General features: G+C 47.9%; 1 protein-coding gene across 3 annotated transcripts in view; it reads right to left on the reverse strand.

The window, feature by feature from the left end:
- cers3a (ceramide synthase 3a) overlaps window positions 1-23814 on the reverse strand; it is a 102604-nt gene that overhangs the window by 14126 nt on the left and 64664 nt on the right. For all 3 annotated transcript variants that reach the window (XM_072564887.1, XM_072564886.1, XM_072564885.1), the window contains exons 6-10: window positions 23278-23328; window positions 16107-16199; window positions 12946-13074; window positions 7363-7469; window positions 6269-6422 (exon numbers count right to left, since the gene is read on the reverse strand). In XM_072564887.1, coding sequence (XP_072420988.1) covers window positions 6269-6422; window positions 7363-7469; window positions 12946-13074; window positions 16107-16199; window positions 23278-23328 — 534 coding nt within the window. The remainder of the gene's footprint in view (window positions 1-6268; window positions 6423-7362; window positions 7470-12945; window positions 13075-16106; window positions 16200-23277; window positions 23329-23814) is intronic.

A 23814-nucleotide genomic window follows, 5' to 3' on the forward strand; every position in this document is an offset into this window, starting at 1 on the left:
CCAGCCTGCACATCCCTGGTCACCATGGGTAATTTAGAATGGCCAAGCCACCTAATCTGCACAACTTTGCACTGTGGGAGGAAACCCACGCAGACATGGGAAAAATGTGCCAACTCCAGTCACCAGAGGTTAGAATTGAACCCAGGTCTCTGGCACTAAGAGCCAACAGTGCTAACCACTGAGCCAAAATGCCACCCCACTGACATATGAAGAAAGGTTGGATTGACTGGCCTTGTACTCACTGGAATTTAGAAGAATGAGGTGGGGATCGCATAGAAACATAAAAACCTGATGGGACTGGACAGGCTAGATGCAGAAAGCATGTTCCCAATATTGGAGAAATCCAAAACTCGGGGTCACACTCTAGGGGTAAACCATTCAGGACTGAGATGAGGAAATATTTCTTCACTCAGAGTTGTGAACCTGTGGAATCTCTCACACAGGAAGGTGTTGGGGATAATTTGTTTGATATATTCAAAAGGGAGCTGGATGTGGCCCTTAAAGGGATCAAGGGAAATGGAAAAAAGTGGGAGTGGGATACTGAGATTGCATGATTGACCAGGATCATACTGAATGGTGGGGTGCAGGCTTGAAGGACCGAATGGCCCGACCCTGCAACTGTTTTTTGTGCTTCTATGTTTTTAATCCGATATTCACTGCTGCATGACACTAGAGATTAATATCTTTGGAGTCCTGCTTTTCAATTTCGAGCTCCCTAAAATCTGAGGGAAGGACCTTAATTTTCTTTCTTCTCCTGTCAATAGTCTCAACATGGCCCAGAACTTCAGAATGCCCCGCAGCTGTTCCATAACAATCTGGGAGTGAACACACCATTCTGGAGTTACGTCTATTACTACAGAAGCTTCCGTTTACTCCCCTCACTAACAAACCCCCTACTACTAGTGTATACTTCCTCCCCCCAAGGAGCTGGACCACACACAGTACCATGGCCTCACCTATGGCTAGCTTCCATAAAGGAATTGTCATTCTTACTGTTCACCATGGCCAGGAAACAGCTTACAAGTGAGACGCACACTGGGGATTCCCTCACTACCTGCCCGGTTACCACCTCCTGGTGGTCACCGATTTCCCCTCAGGCTGCATTTTCTGAAGCTGCAAGGTGACCACATTCTGAGCCATGTCATCCACTAATCTCTCAGTCTTTTGAATACCTCACCATGCCCCCAGTGCTGCTCAAGCTCCAGAACCTGAGCTCGAGTTGCTCCACCTGGAGGCATATCTCCCACAGAGTCATCCAGACTACCCGGACCCTCCACAACATCTCAAAGTGCAGAATGTGTAACAGACAGGTCTGAGCTCCCCAGACATATCTCAACCAAATAAAACATGGATCTCTTCTTTACTTTTACCCTTCCTTCCAGAAGGATCTTATTCTTTCTTTTGTATTGAGTCCCACGCAGATCCACCACCAATTACCCCACCTGTTCTGAATGCATCTTTAACTGCAATATCTTAGCAACTGCAGGAGAAGCCCCTCACATTGCTATATTCACCACCTCTCCTTTTCACCTGCCAGCCAACAGTCTCTATATTAATCAAGACTCATACCACATATTTCTAGCCACACTTCACCCTCAGTGTGCTCACCCTTCTAGCTAGTGACTGCGGCAGGCACATTCCCATGTAGTTTGACAACCTATACTAGGAGTAAGTAGTTTGTCCAAAGTCCTTGCAGTAACCAACTAGTACTTTCCCAATGTGCAGCACTGTTTTCTGAAATCTTAATGAATTGTAAGCAACTGGTCCCCCAAACATCTAACACTTAAACAAATTCAACAACAGCCAATCAAAAGTTAAAACTGCAAGTTTTGAACAACACTGATGGAGGATGGGATCCTTCATGCTGCTGAAAGCATACTTAGCCATTCTTATTTATGAGAGGACAGTCACTAGAGAGGGGAGATCCAAAAAAGTAGGTCAGCTGGTACAGTGTTAGATGTTGACCAAGATCACAATCCGGAGGAAAAAGTGAGGAGTACAGATGCTGGAGCTCAAAGTCAAGGGTGTGGTGTTGGAAAAGCACAGCAGGAGCAGGAGAATCAGGATTTTGCCCGAAACATTGATTCTCCTGCTCCTCGGATGCTGCCTGACCTGCTATACTTTTACAGCACCACACTCTCTACAACATCACAATCCGTCCACTCTGCAATCTGCTGGTGCACACAGGGAACAGTCACATTAACAGTCACACTGAAATGGCATTCAGCATGGGTCATACCTGGAGCACGGAAAAATGGCCTTGTTTGTTTGTGTCTTCCGAAAGCTACCAATGCCACAGAGTCAAATTTTGTATTTATAAATAAAGCTAAGTCTTGTCATTTAATTCATATTTTAGAATTTGGGGTGGCACGGTGGCTCAGTGGTTAAAACTGCTGCCTCACAGCGCCAGAGACCCAGGTTTGATTCCAGCCCTTACGGGACATTGTGTGTGGAGTTTGCACATTCTCCCAGTGTCTGTGTGGGTTTCCTCCGGGTTCTCTGGTTTCCTCCCACAAACCAAAGATGTGCAGGTTAGGTGAATTGGCCATGCTAAATTCCTCATAGCGTTAGGTGCATTAGTCAAGGATATGTATGGGGAATGGGTCTGGGTGTGTTACTCTTCAAAGGGTCGGTATGGACATGTTGGGCCAAAGGGCCTGTTTCCATACTGTAGGTAATCTAAAACCCTTATAAGGCATGACAATTGGTGAAGTATTAGAAGTTTGTTTATTAATCTTCAAGCATTAATCAGAAATGTGTAAATAATGAGAACTGTTATTACATTACTCCAACAGAAATCAGGAAGTGAGGACTGCAGATGCTGGAGATCAGAGTTGAATGTGTGGTGCTGGAAAAGTACAGCAGGTCAGGCAGCATCTGAGGAGCAGGGGAGTTGACGTTTCGCAAAGAGCAGAGGTCCCAGAACAGATCTGTGGAAGACCACTGGTCACCGATCTCCAGGCTGATTACTTTCCATCTACTACCACCCTGTATGAGCTAGCCAATTCTGTATCCAGACAGCCAAATTTCCCTGTATGCCATGCCTCCTTACTTTCTGAAGGAGCCTACTAAGGGGAACCTTATCAAAAGCCTTGCTAAAATCCAAATACATCACACCCACTGCTCTACCTTCATCAATGCGTTTTGTCAATATCCTCAAGAATTCAATAAGGTTTGTGAGGCATGACCTTCCCCTCACAGAGCCATGGAACTATCTCTAACCAAGTTAGGTTTTTCCAAATAATCATAAATCCTGTCTCTCAGAATGCTCTCCAATAATTTGCCCACCACTGACATAAGACTGACTGATCTGCAATTCCCAGAGTTGTCCCTATTCCTTTTATTGAAAAAGGAAATAACATTTGCCACCCTCCAATCATCTGGTACCACTCCAGTGTACAGTGAGGATGCAAAGACAATCACCAAAGGCACAGCAATCTCTTCCTTTGCTTCTTGTAGTTCCCTCATTCTCTTTGCTATCATATTATCTCTGGCAATCTCTCCCTCTCCCATTCTCTATTCCATTTTCTCTCATTGTAGCTCTTCCCTTCTGATTATCTCCCTCTCACTTTGCCTCAGGATTCCAGGAACACCATGTCCTACAAGCTCCCCTTGGAAGTAAATCACCATTTTTTCAGTCTGGCTATGTCAAAATCCTGAACTCCTTTGCTTAAAGCATTGTGGGGGTGTCTACACAACATGGACTGTGTAGACTGTTCACTGTGACATTCTCAATGACACGTAGGGATCGACAATAAATGTTAGCCTAGCCAGTAAAATCCACATTTCAGAATTTCCAAAAAGCCAGTTCTTCCATAGATTCCTACAACTCCAAACTAAAGAAAATAAAAATAATTTTGTGCTTGTTTTGTCTCCTTCAGGGTTGTCCGATCTTATCCCTTTCCACTCTATCAGCATCTTTAGTTCTCTGCAAATTAAACAGAATGCAGAGACTGACAGAGCAGAGTGTTTACAGGATGCTCAGGATTAAAGGATATTAATAACATCAAAGCTGTTTTTGTTGCTGATCAGTGGATTGGAACGACCCCAGAAAGACCACATCCACACTACTTTTAAATTATACCAAGATTTTTCTTGCACAATTGTCTACTCAATCAGAAAAACAAATCTTTTAAAAATAACTGAAGATTTAAACTCATTCTTGGTGAGTTACAGCAAATGATTCAAAACATACAATTTACATCATTAAAATTCCAGCTCTTTTAATTTTCTGATAACCTGCAATTAAATTGGGGTATAAATAGTGGAAGGTGAATTGAAGTATCATGTGTAAACTGGAAAGTTTACCAACAGGTCTGCTGTTACAATAGCATTGATAATCAAAGTTGACATATTATGTATGGCCTTATGCCATTTGGATCCAACCTTTGTGCCATTATCAGTTTCTCCATGGAAACTAGGATCACTGATCTAGAGTATACAAGCTTATATTACCTTGTTGATCTCAAGTTGCTCATACAGAAAAAGTCCTAGAGTTCGGATTTGAGACATACTTACCAGTGAGACAGAACCAAGGGCAACATGAAGATCACGGTAAACAAAACACAGATCAAGAGAGTAGGCAGCTTGGCTTTAAAACCTATAGGGTTATAATGGTCAGAGGGACAGCAAGGCTGGGAATGAAGTGGTGAGAGCGAGAGCGAGGGGTAAGAGAGAGAGAAGGGATGAGAGAGAGAAAGAAAGACACAGAAAAAGAAAGTGTGAGAGAGTGCAGCAATACGCCAAGAATAGAGCAGCTGGTTTTTCAGCAGCAGCTGGAGGCACTGCAGGGTCTGCAGTCAGTGTTTAGGGAGTGATGAAGGAACAATAAAGGTCTTCAAAGACAGTAATCACTGCATTTATCCTATTATCATGGGCTCGTCAGAAGAGAAATAGATTCGCATAATGGAACATGTGGCTGGAGAGAGAGTGCAGGAGGGAGGACTTCAGATTCCTTAAAGATCAGTTTTTTTGGAGGTGAAGGGGGGCGGTGGGGGGGAAGGGGGTTAGTGAAAAATAAGTATCAGGTCCTGTATGAACTTTACACATTACATGTGGAGATCGATATCATGGCAGGCAGGTTTGGGATATGGCTGGTGGGGAGATTTAAACATCTTTGATGGGGAGGGAAACCTGAGAGTAGATTCAAAGGGAGGAGGAACAAAACTGAAAATCAGTCAGTCAAAAAAATAAAAATTGCTCCAGGTGTTTCTCCCCCCACGTTTTCACACCCCCTGCCAGGGCTTAGGGAAGCACTGTCAAAAGTTGTTGTCTTTTGGGTTACAGTTTCAATCAAAGATTGAGATGAAGCATTGCACAGCACTATCAGAAGCTGTCCTAGTCATCTTTACCCCTAACTAGATTGCTTTCATCATTAATGCTACACAATATGCACAAATACATGTATTATATTAAAAATTTGAATTACTTAAGAAACTCATTGCATTACCATAAGGAGACTAAAGGTCTACCTTCTTACACAGATAGAAAATTCAATGGACATCAGTTAGTTTTCCTCTATCCACTGACCCAGCGATATGCACAGCCAAGCTGAGGACTTTTACTCAGTCTGATACAAAATGACAGAATTCTACTTCTGCTGTGGTTGAGGCACTTTGAGCGAGTTCAACGATGAAGGTAAATTAAGCAGGGTATAGGCAAACACTCCCACAGAACTGAACAAGAAGAATCAGAGAATCCCGACGGTGCAGGAAGAAGCCATTTGGCCCATTGAGTCTGCATCAAACTTCTAAACAGCATATTATCCAGACCCAGACCCCCCCACCCTATCCCTGTAGTTTAACCATAGTCTAAACCACCTAGCCTGCACATCCCTGAACCCTACAGGGGAATTTACATGGTAAAAACAATGACTGCAGATGCTGGAAACCAGATTCTGGATTAGTGGTGCTGGAAGAGCACAGCAGTTCAGGCAGCATCCAAGTAGCTTCGAAATCGACGTTTCGGGCAAAAGCCCTTCATCAGGAATCATGGCTAATCCACCTAACCTGCAAACTCCACACATTCACCCAAGGCTGGAACTGAACCAGTGTCCCTTGCACTATGAGTCGGCAAAGCTAAGCACCATGCTGCCCATGGGGAAATTGAAGAATTCTTGAACCATTCATGTAAACACAAACTCTTGCAATGTTTGGAATTGCCCAGTATCAGTACACGTTTCTGTGCTTGCTTGTTGTACCTACAGCTGACAGAAGCAACTCAAGTACTCGACATAGTGAACATTCCTCAATGTCAAGAAACAACTTACTTTGCTGGAGAAGAACTTTGCAACCATTTGTAAGATGAGGTATGCCCAGAAAATATGGAGCAGTTGAAGCACAGCCAGCATGACGTTGAAGAAATAATATCCGAAGAATGGAGGATAGTGATAAACTGGATAGACCCAAGTACAATGAATGATCCTGTTGATAAGAATACAGGTTAAACGTTACCACATTAAAGTAAATCCCATCTGTCCAGATGTGCTCTGGATGTACTCTGGAGACCATTAATAAAGAATTTTAATCATGACTCAATCCTGAAATGATGCACACTACTTCTGGAATATGCCAGACAGCTTTAGGCCTTTCTTTCACAACAGAATTGGTGGAAAAAAGTTATCGTAGACAGAAACCACTGCAGTGAAAATGTCCTCTTATTCTGTTCTATGAGATCTGCAGCAAATGATTATAGTAAGACAGCACAAGGACAAGTTAGACTGCCCTCATCACAACACCCCAATAGCTGTCCTCATGATCATATACCGTATGTTAAATGATAGAACATCTAGGCAGAGAACCATAAGAGGTCTCTCATCCCACTGTGGATTCACCTCTTTGGAAGAGTTATCCAATTAGCCCCATTCCCTCTGCTCTTTCCTGTAAATCCTGCAAACCTTTTCTCTTCAAGTATTTATTTAATATTCAATTGAAAGTTACATTAATTCTGTCTCCATCATCCTTTTAGACAGTGTGTTCCTGATCACACCAACTCGCTGTGCCAAAAATATTTCCAATTCCTTTGGATCGGTGTCCCATGATAAGCAATTATTTTCATCACCAGAAATAACTCGTGATTTTAAACACTTCCATTAAATCTCCTCTTAACATTTCCTATCCCAAGTAAAACCACGTCAGTTTCTCCAGTCACTCACAAAACTGAAGTCCCTCATCACAGTCCTCATAATAGGTTGTGTGTTACTTGGTCAAAAAGCTCTGTTCTCAATACACTGCTAATTGGACTCACTGTCCTTTAAAGTGAATTTCTGTTGAGCAGTATGTTACGGAGTAAGTACAGCAACCAGTGCCTGAAACCACCTCTTTCCTGATGTCACAAAGAAAAGGGTTTTATATTGATACTCACCAGAAAGGGAAGATGACAAGCCTGGTGATTATAAATACCACAGCAAAGACAATGAAGAGCGAGTTACAAACGGTTTTCCACCCAGCATAGTTAAGCATCTTGGCAGACTGTCAGAAAAATCAGGATTCAGGAATCACTTTACAGCAAAATCAAATGAAATTGACAGTTTCATGTTTCAATGAGCATATATTTATCAAATTCATAATCAGGACAATTTAAATGTCTGCATGCAACTTCACTGATTTATCTGAAGGCAGCAGAAATCTTTAGGACGTCACGATTTACAGAGAGGCTGAAAATAGCATCATGCGCATTTGCCTCCTGCCCGATAGTCATCCAGTGCAGTGTGCTGCAGTGGATGGGCCAAAGAACATCAGCAGGTGGATGATAGAGAGACCCAAACTATATTGGATGGGACCAAATTTTTGGGGAATGGTGGTCAGACTGCGCTATTATGAACAAACGAGACGGGATCAAATTTGATCCGGGGTGGGTGGGGGGTGGGGGAAGAAGGGGGGTTTCATATGCACGGATGTTGAGTGGCCTGACATTACTTTCAGCATTCATTTATTAAAAGACACCCTCACGTGCTGCTTGGGCATTGTGGGATGGTGATGGGGTGTAGATTTTGGGGTCAATAACTTGGTTTCTCTCTTCACAGCTGCTGGTTATCAAGTCAGCAATTTTAAACAAACATTCCATTTTTATTTCAGAGTTCCAGTACATTAGCTTTTGGAGCTCTAATTGTACATCCTATATAACTGAAGAATTAGAAGTTTCAGCCTACAAAAGCACTCCTTAATTATGAAGGATAAAGTATCAGGGCCTAACCATAGTTCCTGTACACCTGCTGATGTCACAAACATGCACTGAAAGAAACAAGAACATTTAGGTATGGTCTCAAAGAAAGCAAGTTAAAAATAATCACCTAAAAATCCCCATAAAGATGATTTATGCAAGACGTGAATACATTTTCTTCTGGCAGTGTGACTGGAGGAAATTTACCCCAGCATGGAACCGTTATTATGATGGATCTGTGACTATGAGAGGTGCGGAGAATTTGGGTCTGCTATAATTATGTGTGACACATTAAAATGCACCTAACAACTTAGTATGGACAATTTAGTATGACCAATTCACCTGACCTGCACATCTTTGGAATGTGGGAGGAAACCAGGAGTACCCAGAGGAAACCCACACAGACACAGGGAGAATGTGTAAACTCCACACAGACAGTCGCCAAGGCTAGAATCGAACCTGGGACCCTGGCGCTGTGAGGCAGCAAAGCTAACCACTGAGCCACCATGCCGATTTTTGGCGCAATGTCCATTTTAATGATTTCACTTCATACAAATGTATGGGGGACTGAATGGCCTTGTTTGTAGTTCTCTAGACTCACCAAGATCTGCATAGTGTTTAATTTAAAATAATTTAATTTCACCTCCCATAAGATGTTCTATAGGTAATGACGCTCTCTAGGAGAAAGTGAGGACTGCAGGTGCTGGAGATCAGAGCTGAAAATGTGTTGCTGGAAAAGCACAGCAGGTCAGGCAGCATCCAAGGAGCAGGAGAATCGACGTTTCGGGCATGAGCCCTTTTTCAGGAATTCCAGAAACGTCGATTCTCCTGCTCCTCGGATGCTGCCTGACCTGCTGCGCTTTTCCAATGACGCTTTCTAACAAAGCTCTGGCAATACAAGGCATGACAGATTAAAACATTTTACTGTAAATTACATTCAGAACATACAATCCATAGGCATCCCTAATATTTGTGATGCTGTGTGCAGGTAGACATCAAATCAAGACAGAATCTCTGACAATCATTAATTCAGTCTTAGATGGTGGTGAGCCCATTTAATAAGCATGAGAGCCATGTTCCCATGTCAATGTTTTCAAAAGTTGGTCATCCCAAAAAATCATTTTTAACGATTCATTCGTGGGATGTGAACATTGCTGGCAAGACCAGTATATGTTGCCCATCCTTACTTGTTCCTGACAACGTAGCACTGAGCTGCCTTAAGTCGCTGCAATTCATGTGTGGGAAGGAGATCCAGCGAAGGTGATATATTTCCAGGATGAGAAACTTACACATGACAATGTTCCCATGTGTCTGTTGCTCTGTCCTTGTGTTGTTGGAACTGCACTCATCTAGGCAAGTTGGGGGTATTCTACCACACACACCCGACTTGTGCCTCAAAGATGGTGTACAGGCTTTGGTGAATCAGGAGATGATTTTTGAGAAGATTTGGAGCTCAGGTTGATGCAAGTTAGCTCGCTGAGCTTGAAGGTTTGTTTACAGAATGTTTCATCACCATGACTAGATAACATAATCAATGAGAGTCTCCGGTGAAGCGCTGGTGGTATGTTCCACGTCTGTATTTATTGGTCTTGGTTTCTCAAGGTGGGTGATGTCATTCCCAGTTCTGGTTAGAATGCCAGGTCTTTCAGAATTCTTGTGCATGTCTTTGTTTTGCCTGTCCTAGGATGTGTGTGTTGTCCCAGTCAAAGTGCTGTCCTTCTTTGTCTGTATGTATAGAAACTAGTGATAGTGGGTCGTGTCTTTTGGTGACCAGTTGGTGTTCATGTATCCTGGTGGCAAGTTTCCTGCTAGTTTGTCCGATGTTGTGTTTTTTTTTAAAACAGTTCTTGCATGGCATCTTGTAAATGATGTTAGTTTTGCTGGTGGGATCTATTGGATCCTTTAGGTTCATTAGTCACTGTTGTAGTATGTTGGTAGGTTTGTGGGCTACCATGATGTCAAGGGGTCGGAGTAGTTTGGAAGTCATTTCTGATATGTCTTTGATGTAAGGTAATGTGGCTATAGTTTTTGGTTGTGCTGTGTCTGCTTGTTTGTGTTGGTATCTGAGGAATTGGCAGATTGTGTTCATTGCGTACCTGTTTTCCTTGAAAACATTGTATAAATATTTTTCTTCTGCTTTTTTGTAATTCTTTGATGCTGCAGTGTGATGTAGCTTGTTGAAATGATGTCTTGATGCAGCTCCATTTGTGGGTGTTGGGATGATTGCTTCTGAAGTTAAATGTTTGGTCTGTGTTTGTTGTTTTTGTGTAGATGATGGTTTGAAGCTCTCCATTAGCTGTCCGTTCAACTGTCACGTCTGGGAATGGGAGTCTGATGTCATTCTCCTCCTCTTTTGTGAATTTGGTTCCTGTCAGGATATTGTTGATGGTGTTGTATGTTTCCTCTAATTTGTTCTGTTTTGTGATGACAAAGGTGTCATCGATGTAGCGGACCCAAAGTTTGGGCTGAATAGATGAGAGGGCAGCTTGTTCAAGTCTCTGTATTACTGCTTCTGCTATGAGCCCTGATATTGGTGATCCCAAACTTTGGAAAACCTAGCAGCTGAAAGTAAGTGAGGATTGCTCCATGGAAACCTGAAAGTCCTTTCCAACACACCTGTTTGGCCTGCTGGTAAACTTGTTAACATCACAATGATGGTACCAAACCCACAGCGTGGGTAAGCGGAGACCCTTTCAATGTGCATATACTCTTCAATCACTATATGCCTCACACTCCTTTCCCATCTCTTTGTAACTGTTTCCTTTCTCCCAATATTTCTATAGATCCTACCATTGTAATAATCTCAATACTTTTCAACCACCTCTTCTATGATCCTCCTCCTGAAACCTATCCAAGGTCCCACACCCTCTCTCCTTACTTTCCCCTCTCTAGCTGTGCTCTGTTGCTGGAACTGTATCCACCAGACAAGGCTTCCAATCTGATATTGGCTGGGAACCAAGACAAAAACACTAACCAAGCCCTGGTATTAAATGGGACCTATGGAAAATCCATCTTTCCAAGTATCCTGACCACAAACCCCTGCCACAACAACCCAAAATTACCACAGGAAACGAGGGAAGAGATTGCTGCGCCTTTGGTGATGATCTTTGTGTCCTCACTGTCCACTGGAGTAATACCAGATGATTGAAGGGTGGCAAACATTATTTCCTTTTTCAAGAAAAGGAATAGGGATAACCCTGGGAATTACAGGCCAGTCAGTCTTACGTTTGTTGGTGTACAAATTATTGGAGAGGATTCTGAGAGACAGGATTTATGGTTATTTAGAAAACCATAGTTTGACTTGCGATAGTCAGCACTGCTTTGAGGGGGCCAGTTCATGCCTCACAAACCTTACTGAATTCTTTGAGGATGTGACAAAACATCTTGATGAACGTAGAGCAGTGGATGGGGTGTACACGGATTTTAACAAGGCGTCTGATAAGATTCCCCATGGTAAGCTCATTCAGAAAGTAAGGAGGCATGGGATACAGGGAAACCTGTCCGTCTGGATACAGAATTGGTTGGCCCATAGAGGGTGGTAATAGATGGAAAGCCAAGAGCTCGATGATCAATGGTGTTCCACAGGGATCTGTTCTGGGACCTCTGCTCTTTGTGATTTTTATAAATGACTTGGATGAGGAACTGGAAGGGTTGGTTAGAAAGTTTGCTGATGACACAAGGTTGGTGGAGTTGTGAATAGTGTGGAGGGCCATTGTAAATTGCAACAGGACATTGACAGGATGCAGAGCTGGGCTGAGGAGTGGTAGGTGGAGTTCAATCTGGATAAGTGTGAAGCAATTCATTTTGGAAAGTCAAATTTGAATGTGGATTAAGAGTTAAAGGCGGAATTCTTGACAGTGTGGAGGAACAAAGGGATCTTGGGGTCCAGGTCATAGATCCCTCAAAAGTTGCCACCCAAGTTGATAAGGTTGTAAAAAAGGTGTATGTTGTGTTGGCTTTCATGAGCAGGGGGATTGAGTTTAAAAGTAGTGAGGTTATGCTGTAGCTCTACAGAACCCTGGTTAGACCACACTTGGAATATTGTGTTCCGTTTTAGCTGCCTCATTATAAGAAGGATGTGGAAGTTTTAGAGAGGGTGCAGAGGAGATTTACCAGGATGCTGCCTGGACTAGAGGGCATGTCTTAGAAAGAAAAGTCGAGCGAGCTAGGGCTTTTCTCGCTGGAGCGAAGAAGGATGAGAAGTGACTTGATAGAGGTGTATAAGATAGAGTGGACAGCTGAAGACTTTTTCCTAGGGTGAAAATGGCGATCACGAAGATGCATAATTTTAAGGTGATTTTAAGGAGGAAGTTTTGGGGAGATGTCAGAGGTTCTTTACTCAGAGTGGTGGGCATGTGGAATGCACTGCCAGCAGTGGTAGTAGAGTCAGATGCATTAGGGACATTTAAGCGACTCCTGGATAGGCACATAGATGATAGTAAAATGAAGAATACATAGGCTAGCTTGACCTTCGAATAGGATAAAGGGTCGGCACGATACTGAAGAGCCTGTGCTGTGCTCTCACCCTCATCAATCCCTCTCCCTTCCTTTGTGGGGACTGTAGGGACTGAAATTGGTCCTGGACAGGAAGGCAAAAAAGTTGGAGAGAGTCAGTGACCAGTTTTACACCATCTGATAGGCTTTTCTGTTGTATTCAGTGATAATCCAAATAAAGCTGGTATAAATTGTACATATTTAAATGAGCCCAAATACTCATTCATCCTGAGGTAGATATGCAGAATACAGGGCTGATTATAATATTTATGTCTCTGTACATTCACTTACTTCCAGCAGAATGTCAGATGAGTCATGGACAATCATCACCAGGGTTCCCACGCGGATGTAGTTAGCACACCACGAGAAGCTCAGCAGGATGATGGTTGCTAAGTGATGAATTACTTGTTCTTTAAAATCCTAATCAATTAGTAAAAGCAACAGTCAATGGATAAAAACACAAGGAAAAACATCACACAATCAGCTTCCTTGATTAAGAACCACAACATTTAGAATGCTAGTTAATTGTTATACCTGGACAGCTCTAACCCATGGAGGGCAGAGAACAGAAGCTCCATGCTGAATTTACACTTAATCAGGCCAACTTGGGAGCCCTTTTAAAACAGTGGACAGGATCAGATTCTGGGATTCTTGTCCCCCTTGTGCTAGATGTGGGGTGACGGAGAGGTAACCACTCACATCATTGCTGGTTCCAACGTAGGGACAGGAAGTTCAAATCTCCACAACTCCCAACTCCTTGAGAGTATACCTGGCTCACAGCATCTCCAAGGAGTCATGATTCATAGTGGAGTCCCTGCTGTCGAATTCTTCAACTAATGAGGCATTTGCTTTGAAATAGAAAATAAAAGTTCTGTTTTTTCAGCTTCAATAAGCTGCATTGGAGCAGCATTGATTTATTTAGACAGCTGATTCAGTTATTAATAGTTGGCTGAGTTTCAAAAGCTTTAAAATAACTTCTCAGGAAGGAATTGTGCACATAACTGATAGAATTAATCATTCAGATTATTAATTCTTTATTAAGGACCGCAGAAAGCTTCAGTTTGAGATATTTAGGAATTCCTGTATAAAAATGACAAAAAAAAGACTAGCAAACTTGGGCAGCATGTGGCTCAGTGGTTAGCACTGCTGCCTCACAGCACCATGGACCTAGGTTCAATTCCAGCCTCGGCCCACTGTCTGTGTGGAGTTTGCACATTCTCCATGTATCAGTGTGGGTTTCCTCCGGGTGCTCCAGAGCTCGGGTAAGTAGCGTTGAAATGCCCATCAGCCACGATAGAATGGTGGAGTAGGCTTGAATGGGCCGAATGGCCAGACTTCCACATCTGTCTTATGGTCTTGTGGACATCTAGGGCAAAACAGCCCACCTGATTGGAACCATCATCACTCCCTCCAGCGCTGAAAATGGCGTATGCTATCTACAGGATGCACTACCGAAATTCACCAAGGCTCCCTCATCGGCATCTTCCAAACCCACAACCAGTACAATCCAGAAGGACAAGGACAACAGATTAACAGGAACACCACCACCTGCAAGTTCCCCTGTAAGCCACTCACCATTCTGACTTGGAAATATATGTGTGTTCCTTCATTGCCACTGGATCAAAATCCTGGAACTCTCTCCCTAATGGCATGTGGGTCTACCTACAGTAGATGGACTGCATCAGTTCAAGGAAACAGTTCACATCACCTTCTCCAGGACAACTAGGGACAGGCTATAAATCTTGGACTGGCCAGTGACACCCAACGTTTTTAAGTTTGAGGTTTCCCATCTCCACTACCTTTGCAGGCAATGCATTTCAGATTCCACCACCCTCTGACTGATAAACTGCTTCCTCAAATCTCCTCTAAATGTCCTGCCCCTTTACCTTAAAATTATGCCTTGTTGTTAATGACTCTTCAACTAAGGAGAACAGCTGCTTCTATTCACCCTAACATCACCTCATCAGGTGCCTCTTTGCCCTAAAGAAAGCAACCTGAGCCTATCCAGCTTGTCTTTGTAGCTAAAATACTCCAAGCCAGGCAACATCCTGGTGAACCTCCTGTGCATACCATCCAGTGCAATCAAATCCTTTTGACAGTGTGGTGACCAGAACTGAAAACAGGAGTCAAGCTGTGGCTTAACCAATGTTTCCAAAAGCTACAACATTGTCTCCCTTCTCTTGCTACCTATGATGGCAACAGGTGTCAGCCCGCACAATAGCCACTGGTATCATCCTCCTGGCTAAATAATGGAGGCCATTAAACAGGATATCGCCTACAGAACAATGGTTGATGTCTGTAGAGGAAATGTACTGTCCACCTATGTAAGTGACCATTACTGGGCACAATCAAAAAAATCGCAGTACAACCTTGGTAATGTTTCTCCTGCAGAATGAGAGTACACTGGTTAGGAAGAGAAGAACAGCTTGGGAGATTTTTTACTGGTATCTCAGAAGAAAAGAGTAACTAAAATAAACATTAATCTCTTACAGGCAGAAACAAGAGAAATAATTATGGAGAGTGAGAAAATGGCAGAGACATTACATAAATATATTTTATTCGCTTTCACAGGCAGAAACAAGAGAAATAATTATGGAGAGTGAGAAAATGGCAGCGACATTACATAACTATATTTTATTCGCTTTCACAGCCAAAATATAAATTACATTCAGCATTACAAAGTCACTAATGAAGATCTAAAGTAATGATACAGATGGAGAGGGAGTAATGTATCCAAACTTGCAGATGATACAAAAACTAGGCGGTAATAGTTGCCATTAAAATAGTGACAACAAACAGGACACTATTTTAAAGGGACATGAATTAAAGAGATTCTACATAAAAATAAAATAACAATGGCTCAGATGAATGTTTAAAAGCTCAATGTATTTTATTCAAGAAGAATATGGATAGAGGAACTTGCTGTTATACTTTGAAATCTTCAGAGGATCAAAGCTTCCAGATCAGCCAAAGGAACCTAGTCTGAAGTGTCTAACAACAGATCACTGAGTGAGGTAACACGGTCAGTGGATTGGGAATTGGGTTTTAATATCATTGACCAATATTGGGAATAGAACCTCTCACTATGCTTGGCCAGTCAGGTTACTTCAACCCACAGCATGTTTCCAAAGATGAACTTTTGCCACTTGATTTAACCTCAAATTACAAAGCATTAACATAAATTTGAATGATGGTGATTTGAATGTATGTAACTCAATGTTCCTCCAAAGAAACAAGGAAGCAGGATATTACATTCAGCCTCTGAGCCTGTGAAGCCTTTCAATTCCATAATGGCTGACCTGTAGCATCTATCCATCTGGACTCTAACTCTCAAAACCGCTTTCCAATAAAACTTTCTTAACTGATCCTGAGCTTTACAGAAGAAAGACACTGAAATTCAATTTAATGTGCTGGCATTACACTAAATGAATTGTAATGATTCAAAATCTTACCTTTCGTTTTACATCTGATGCAATACTGAACAGTAGTGACCAATAAAAACTCAGCTCAGTTATATAGTACCAATACTGTGATGGTAACAGTGTCTGTCAAGAAAACAAAGAAACATGAACAAAATAAGGCTCATTTATAGTCAGTTAGATAGAAACAGAATTAATGCTTCAAGTTTAGGGAGATTTCTTCAGAATTGTGGATGTTGTGATCAGTTAACATTATAGAAATTACTAGGTGTTGCATTCAACTGATTTCTGTACAAGGTGCACTATCCCCAACAGCAGGTTAACATCCGGACAGCAACTTTAAAACCTCCCTCAGGGTCATTCTCAATGTTCCAGTGTCTTGGAGCCCACCACAGTATCAGATGCAATATGGACTTTACACCATACTATCTTATTCTGAAGGCTGTACACAGGAAGATCAGGTTGAATGTAAAATGGACAACTAAACTAATCCAATTGGATTCTGCCCAAAGAATTGGGATCAAACTGCATTAGTTACGCTACAGTTTAATTATTTAATTAGCAAGTTACATCATTGCAAATTTAAATCTAATTGCACCTATGTCACAATGATACAACTTCTTCCACATACAGGTTTAACTTTCCAGCCTGCAGTGGGAATGAGCTGACTGGGTATAGGGAAGCATCCCTGTCAGGGAGAGTAACCAGAGGCACGGCTGAAAAAGGTCATACTACCGTCACAATAAAAGGATTGGCTGGAGGTAGTCAAAATGGTCAGCAGAAGTAGGATCCCAGTATCAATGCAGGAAACAATTCAATGATCTAATCAGGTCAGCAAAAGGGAAGAATTCATTTGCAACTGAAAACGTGTTCAATACCCCAATTGTTCCCTTTGCTATGTCAAGCTGTAGAAATCATGCCATTCTGTAGCAGGGAAAGGCAATGACTAGAATGGTAATGTCAATAGACTAGTTATCCAGAACAACAGATGGATGTTCTGGGAATGTGGATAAAAACCCAAAAATAGAGGGGTCCAAAACTAGAGGGCATTGTTTAAGGTTAACGGGGGAAAGATTTAAAAGGGAACTGAGGACAGGTTTGCACATGGAGGGTGGGTGCACCAATGAAACAACTTGCCAGAGGAGGTGACAGAAGTACAATTACAACATTTAAAAGACACTTGGACAAGTGGATGAATAGGAAGTGTGCCAAATGCAGGTAATGGGACTAGTTCAGATTGAGAAACCAGGTTAGCATGGATGAGTTGGGCCGAAGGGCATGTTTCTGTGATGCATGACGGATGGCAAACAAATGAGAGAGCGAGGGAGAAAGAGAAAGAAAGAGAGAAAGAGAGAGAGAGAAGAGAGAAGAAAGAGAGAAAGAGAGAAAGAGAGAGAGAGAGAAGAGAGAGAGAGAGAAAGAGAGAAAGAGAGAAGAGAGAGAGAGAAGGAGAAGAGAGAGAGAGAAAGAGAGAGAGAGAGAAAGAAGATGAGAGAGAGAGAAGAAAGAGAGAGAGAAAGAAGAGAAGAGAGAAAGAAAGAAGAGAGAAGAGAGGGGGGCGAGCGCGGGAGAGAGAGGGGGGCGAGCGCGGGAGAGAGAGAGGGGCGAGCGCGGGAGAGAGAGAGGGGCGAGCGCGGGAGAGAGAGGGGGGCGAGCGCGGGAGAGAGAGGGGGGCGAGCGCGGAGAGAGAGGGGGGCGAGCGCGGGAGAGAGAGGGGGGCGAGCGCGGGAGAGAGAGGGGGGCGAGCGCGGGAGAGAGAGGGGGCGAGCGCGGGAGAGAGAGGGGGGGCGAGCGCGGGGAGAGAGAGGGGGGCGAAGCGCGGAGAGAGAGGGGGGCGAGCGCGGGAGAGAGAGGGGGGCGAGCGCGGGAGAGAGAGGGGGGCGAGCGCGGGAGAGAGAGGGGGGCGAGCGCGGAGAGAGAGAGGGGCGAGCGCGGGAGAGAGAGAGGGGCGAGCGCGGGAGAGAGAGAGGGGCGAGCGCGGGAGAGAGAGAGGGGCGAGCGCGGGAGAGAGAGAGGGGCGAGCGCGGGAGAGAGAGAGGGGCGAGCGCGGGAGAGAGAGAGGGGCGAGCGCGGGAGAGAGAGAGGGGCGAGCGCGGGAGAGAGAGAGGGGCGAGCGCGGAGAGAGAGAGGGGCGAGCGCGGGAGAGAGAGAGGGGCGAGCGCGGGAGAGAGAGAGGGGCGAGCGCGGGAGAGAGAGAGGGGCGAGCGCGGGAGAGAGAGAGGGGCGAGCGCGGGAGAGAGAGAGGGGCGAGCGCGGGAGAGAGAGAGGGGCGAGCGCGGGAGAGAGAGAGGGGCGAGCGCGGGAGAGAGAGAGGGGCGAGCGCGGGAGAGAGAGAGGGCGAGCGCGGGAGAGAGAGAGGGGCGAGCGCGGGAGAGAGAGAGGGGCGAGCGCGGGAGAGAGAGAGGGGCGAGCGCGGGAGAGAGAGAGGGGCGAGCGCGGGAGAGAGAGAGGGGCGAGCGCGGGAGAGAGAGAGGGGCGAGCGCGGGAGAGAGAGAGGGGCGAGCGCGGGAGAGAGAGAGGGGCGAGCGCGGGAGAGAGAGAGGGGCGAGCGCGGGAGAGAGAGAGGGGCTGAGGCGCGGGAGAGAGAGAGGGGCGGAGCGCGGGAGAGAGAGAGGGGCGAGCGCGGAGAGAGAGAGGGGCGAGCGCGGGAGAGAGAGAGGGCGAGCGCGGGAGAGAGAGAGGGGGCGAGCGCGGGAGAGAGAGAGGGGCGAGCGCGGGAGAGAGAGAGGGGCGAGCGCGGGAGAGAGAGAGGGGCGAGCGCGGGAGAGAGAGAGGGGCGAGCGCGGGAGAGGAGAGGGAGGGGCGAGCGGGAGAGAGAGAGGGGCGAGCGCGGGAGAGAGAGAGGGGCGAGCGCGGGAGAGAGAGAGGGGCGAGCGCGGGAGAGAGAGAGGGGCGAGCGCGGGAGAGAGAGAGGGGCGAGCGCGGGAGAGAGAGAGGGGCGAGCGCGGGAGAGAGAGAGGGGCGAGCGCGGGAGAGAGAGAGGGGCGAGCGCGGGAGAGAGAGAGGGGCGAGCGGGAGAGAGAGAGGGGCGAGCGCGGGAGAGAGAGAGGGGCGAGCGCGGGAGAGAGAGAGGGGCGAGCGCGGGAGAGAGAGAGGGGCGAGCGCGGGAGAGAGAGAGGGGCGAGCGCGGGAGAGAGAGAGGGGCGAGCGCGGGAGAGAGAGAGGGGCGAGCGCGGGAGAGAGAGAGGGGCGAGCGCGGGAGAGAGAGAGGGGCGAGCGCGGGAGAGAGAGAGGGGCGAGCGCGGGAGAGAGAGAGGGGCGAGCGCGGGAGAGAGAGAGGGGCGGAGCGCGGGAGAGAGAGAGGGGCGAGCGGGAGAGAGAGAGGGGCGAGCGCGGGAGAGAGAGAGGGGCGAGCGCGGGAGAGAGAGAGGGGCGAGCGCGGGAGAGAGAGAGGGTGCGAGCGCGGGAGAGAGAGAGGGGCGAGCGCGGGAGAGAGAGAGGGGCGAGCGCGGAGAGAGAGAGGGGCGAGCGCGGGGAGAGAGAGAGGGGGCGAGCGCGGGAGAGAGAGAGGGGGCGAGCGGGGAGAGAGAGAGGGGCGAGCGCGGAGAGAGAGAGGGGCGAGCGCGGGAGAGAGAGAGGGGCGAGGCGCGGAGAGAGAGAGGGGCGAGCGCGGGAGAGAGAGAGGGGCGAGCGCGGGAGAGAGAGAGGGGCGAGCGCGGGAGAGAGAGAGGGGCGAGCGCGGGAGAGAGAGAGGGGCGAGCGCGGGAGAGAGAGAGGGGCGAGCGCGGGAGAGAGAGAGGGGCGAGCGCGCGGGAGAGAGAGAGGGGCGAGCGCGGAGAGAGAGAGGGGCGAGCGCGGGGAGAGAGAGAGGGGCGAGCGCGGGAAGAGAGAGAGGGGCGAGCGCGGGAGAGAGAGAGGGGCGAGCGCGGGAGAGAGAGAGGGGCGAGCGCGGGGAGAGAGAGAGGGGCGAGCGCGGGAGAGAGAGAGGGGCGAGCGCGGGAGAGAGAGAGGGGCGAGCGCGGAGAGAGAGAGGGGAGCGCGACAGAGAGAGGGGGAGCGCGAGAGAGAGAGGGGGCGAGCGCGAGAGAGAGAGGGGCGAGCGCGAGAGAGAGAGGGGCGAGCGCGAGAGAGAGAGGGGGGAGCGCGAGGAGAGAGAGGGGCGAGCGCGAGAGAGAGAGGGGGGGAGCGCGAGAGAGAGAGGGGGGAGCGCGAGAGAGAGAGGGGGGAGCGCGAGAGAGAGAGGGGGGAAGCGCGAGAGAGAGGGGGGGAGCGCAAGAGAGGGGGGGGGAGCGCAAGAGAGAGAGGGGGGAGCGCAAGAGAGAGGGGGGGGAGCGCAAGAGAGAGGGGGGGGGGAGCGCAAGAGAGAGGGGGGGGAGCGCAAGAGAGAGGGGGGAGCGCAAGAGAGAGGGGGGGGAGTGCGAGAGAGAGAGGGGGGGGGGGAGTGCGAGAGAGGGGGAGCACGAGAGGGGGGGGGAGCGCGAGAGAGGGAGGGGGGGAGCGCGAGAGAGGGGGGAGCGCGAGAGAGGGGGGAGTGCGAGAGAGGGGGGAGTGCGAGAGAGAGAGGGGGGGGGGGAGTGCTGAGAGAGGGGGGGAGCGCGAGAGAGAGGGGGGAGCGCGAGAGAGGGGGGGGAGCGCGAGAGGGGGGGGGGGGAGCGCGAGAGAGGGGGGAGCGCGAGAGAGGGGGGGGAGCGCGAGAGAGAGGGGGGGAGTGCGAGAGAGAGGGGGGGGGGGGGAGTGCGAGAGCAGGGGGGGGAGCGCGAGAGAGAGGGGGGAGCGCGAGAGGGGGGGAGCGCGAGAGAGGGGGGGAGCACGAGAGAGAGGGGGGAGCGCGAGAGAGGGGGGGGAGCGCGAGAGAGGGAGGGGGGGAGCGCGAGAGAGGGGGGAGCGCGAGAGAGGGGGGAGTGCGAGAGAGGGGGGAGTGCGAGAGAGAGAGGGGGGGGGAGTGCGAGAGAGGGGGGGGAGCGCGAGAGAGAGGGGGGAGCGCGAGAGAGGGGGGGGAGCGCGAGAGAGGGAGGGGGGGAGCGCGAGAGAGGGGGGAGCGCGAGAGAGGGGGGAGCGCGAGAGAGGGGGGGAGCACGAGAGAGGGAGGGGAGCGCGAGAGAGGGAGGAGGGGGAGCGCGAGAGAGGGGGGGAGCGCGAGAGAGAGGGGGGAGCGCGAGAGAGAGGGGGGAGCGCGAGAGGGGGGAGCGCGAGAGAGGGGGGGAGCACGAGAGAGGGAGGGGAGCGCGAGAGAGGGAGGAGGGGAGAGCGCGAGAGAGGGGGGGAGCGCGAGAGAGAGGGGGGAGCGCGAGAGAGAGGGGGGAGCGCGAGAGAGAGGGGGGGAGCGCGAGAGAGAGGGGGGGGAGCGCGAGAGAGAGGGGGGGGAGCGCGAGAGAGAGGGGGGGGGAGCGCGAGAGAGAGGGGGGGGAGCGCGAGAGAGAGGGGGGGGAGCGCGAGAGAGAGGGGGGGGAGCGCGAGAGAGAGAGGGGGGAGTGCGAGAGAGAGGGTTAGCGTGAGAGAGAGAGGGGGGAGTGCGAGAGAGAGGGTTAGCGTGAGAGAGAGAGGGGGGAGCGCGAGAGAGAGAGGGGGGAGCACGAGACAGAGAGAAAGGAGGGAGCGCGAGACAAAGAGAAAGGGGGGAGCGCGAGAGAGAGAGAGAGAGAGCGCGAGAGAGAGGGGGGAGCGCGCAAGAGAGAGAGGGGGAGCGCGCAAGAGAGAGAGAGGGGAGAGCGCGAGAGAGAGAGAGAGAGAGAGAGAGAGAGAGAGAGAGAGAGAGAGAGAGAGAGAGAAGAGAGAGAGAGAGCGAGAGAGAGAGCGAGAGAGAGAGAGAGAGAGAGAGAGAGAGAGAGAGGAGCGCGAGAGAGAGAGGGGGAACACGAAAGAGAGAGAGAGGGGGAGCGCGAGAGAGAGCACAAGAGCAAGCGAGAGGGAGAGCACGAGTGCATGGGAGAGCACGAGCATGCATAAGAGAAAGAGACAGAAAGCAATTACAAGGGACAAGGTAACGGAGGAGGATTCTGGGAGATGTCAGTTAGGTCACCATGACAGAAAAGGGATTGCAGTGGATCTGATGCTCAACAGAAGGAAGAGCATCCAGAAGGTGGCGGTAAGAAGTGACTGAGGAGGGGTCTGGGAGAAGTTGGCTCATAACTGAGAAGGTGTCATGGCAGACCCAGTGTCAAAGAGCAGTGAAGAACAAGTGGGAGTGAGCAAGAAAGAGCTCAAATGAAAGAAAAAGATTGGAAGAGAAAAAGGAGGTGGGGTTCGTGGGCGACAGAGACATAGATGTGCTGCCAGTTTCATTGTATGATGCTGCACAAAGGATTATAGGGTGGCAGAGGGAGCATAGTCTGAATCGTTTGCCCATTTTTTTCTAACTTGTGGCTGTTACCCTTTAAACTGGAAACATCTTGTATGTATTCCCTCATTCCATCAGAACTCTGCACAATTATTGAATTAGCATCACTGTTTGCCATTATTTGTATAATAAGCAACACCTTTCTAATCTGGTATAAAAAAAGTGGTCCAATAGCATTAGAACATAGAACATAGAAGAATACAGCGCAGTACAGGCCCTTCGGCCCTCGATGTTGCGCCGATCAAAGCCCACCTAACCTACACTCACCCACTATCCTCCATATACCTATCCAATGCTCGCTTAAATACCCATAAAGAGGGAGAGTCCTTGCCAGCATTGAGCTATTAAATCACTGAACACTAGCTCCACTGAGCAGACATTAATCATTCCTTTATTTGAATCCAGATCCCCAAAGTAGCTGCTCTCCTCAGATCTAGGCCATGGCAGGAAACTCCCAGGGGAACAGAAGGAAACGTTTTAAAGATGTCCTCAAAGGATCTCTAAAGAAGTTAAAACTTCAAGTCGACTCAGGGCAGTCCTTGCTTGTGACTGACCAAAATGTAGAGGAGCATATGGAGAGGCATGGAAGACAGATTAACCAAGAGGGAGATGAGACATTGAAGGGAGTGCACAAACCTTCAAACAATGCCATGTACCCAACCATCCAAACACCAGCTGCCCTATATGTGGCAGAGTCTGAAGATCACACATGGGATTTACCAGATGTCTCAGAACCTACTGAATTGAGTGACAGCAGGGCAACCTAGATCCTGAGACGGCAAACCCCATATCAGTGCTAAATATCACATTTCACTGAGACCTAAATTCAAATAAATGATGGATGCTTCAATTTCAAGAGTCCCCAGTACAAAGTATTGAAAGTGGACAGGAACCACAGTTAACAGTTAAGCACTCAGAGTGACTGACCTGTTTAGGATATCCTACCCACACCTCCCACGTGTCGTAAAACCATGGCTTCTGTAACAGAATAGTAAAATGCAGCATTAGTATCATTAACAAAACACTTCAATTATCTGCACAGTGATTAAAGGGAGCACAAGGTAAATAAACAAGGCAACCGAAATCTCTTCTTTACAACGAGAGTGAGTGTGCAAGAACTGATAATTTTCTGTCATCAGTCACTGCCTCAATGTCTCTCATCTTCAAGACTATTGTATTGGTTCAAAGTAGTCATTGGTTCCTCCTGGGATGATGCGGTTGCCAATTCGTGTAAAAACTGAGTTTGAAATGTTAATAGGCTCTCTGCACATGAGTGTAGGGACTCACTGAAACCATGTTTTACACTAATTTGACCAAAATAAACCATTTGGAGTGAATCAACTTGTATAATAAAGAGAACAAACATCATTTATTTGGTGCTGCTAATGCAGGAAATGCCATAAAGGGCTCTCCAGGAGTGAAATGGTGGGACACAGAACAAACTCAATTTCACTAAAAGATCCA

Source organism: Chiloscyllium punctatum, chromosome 48 (assembly GCF_047496795.1).
Source record: "Chiloscyllium punctatum isolate Juve2018m chromosome 48, sChiPun1.3, whole genome shotgun sequence".
NCBI lineage: Eukaryota > Metazoa > Chordata > Chondrichthyes > Orectolobiformes > Hemiscylliidae > Chiloscyllium > Chiloscyllium punctatum.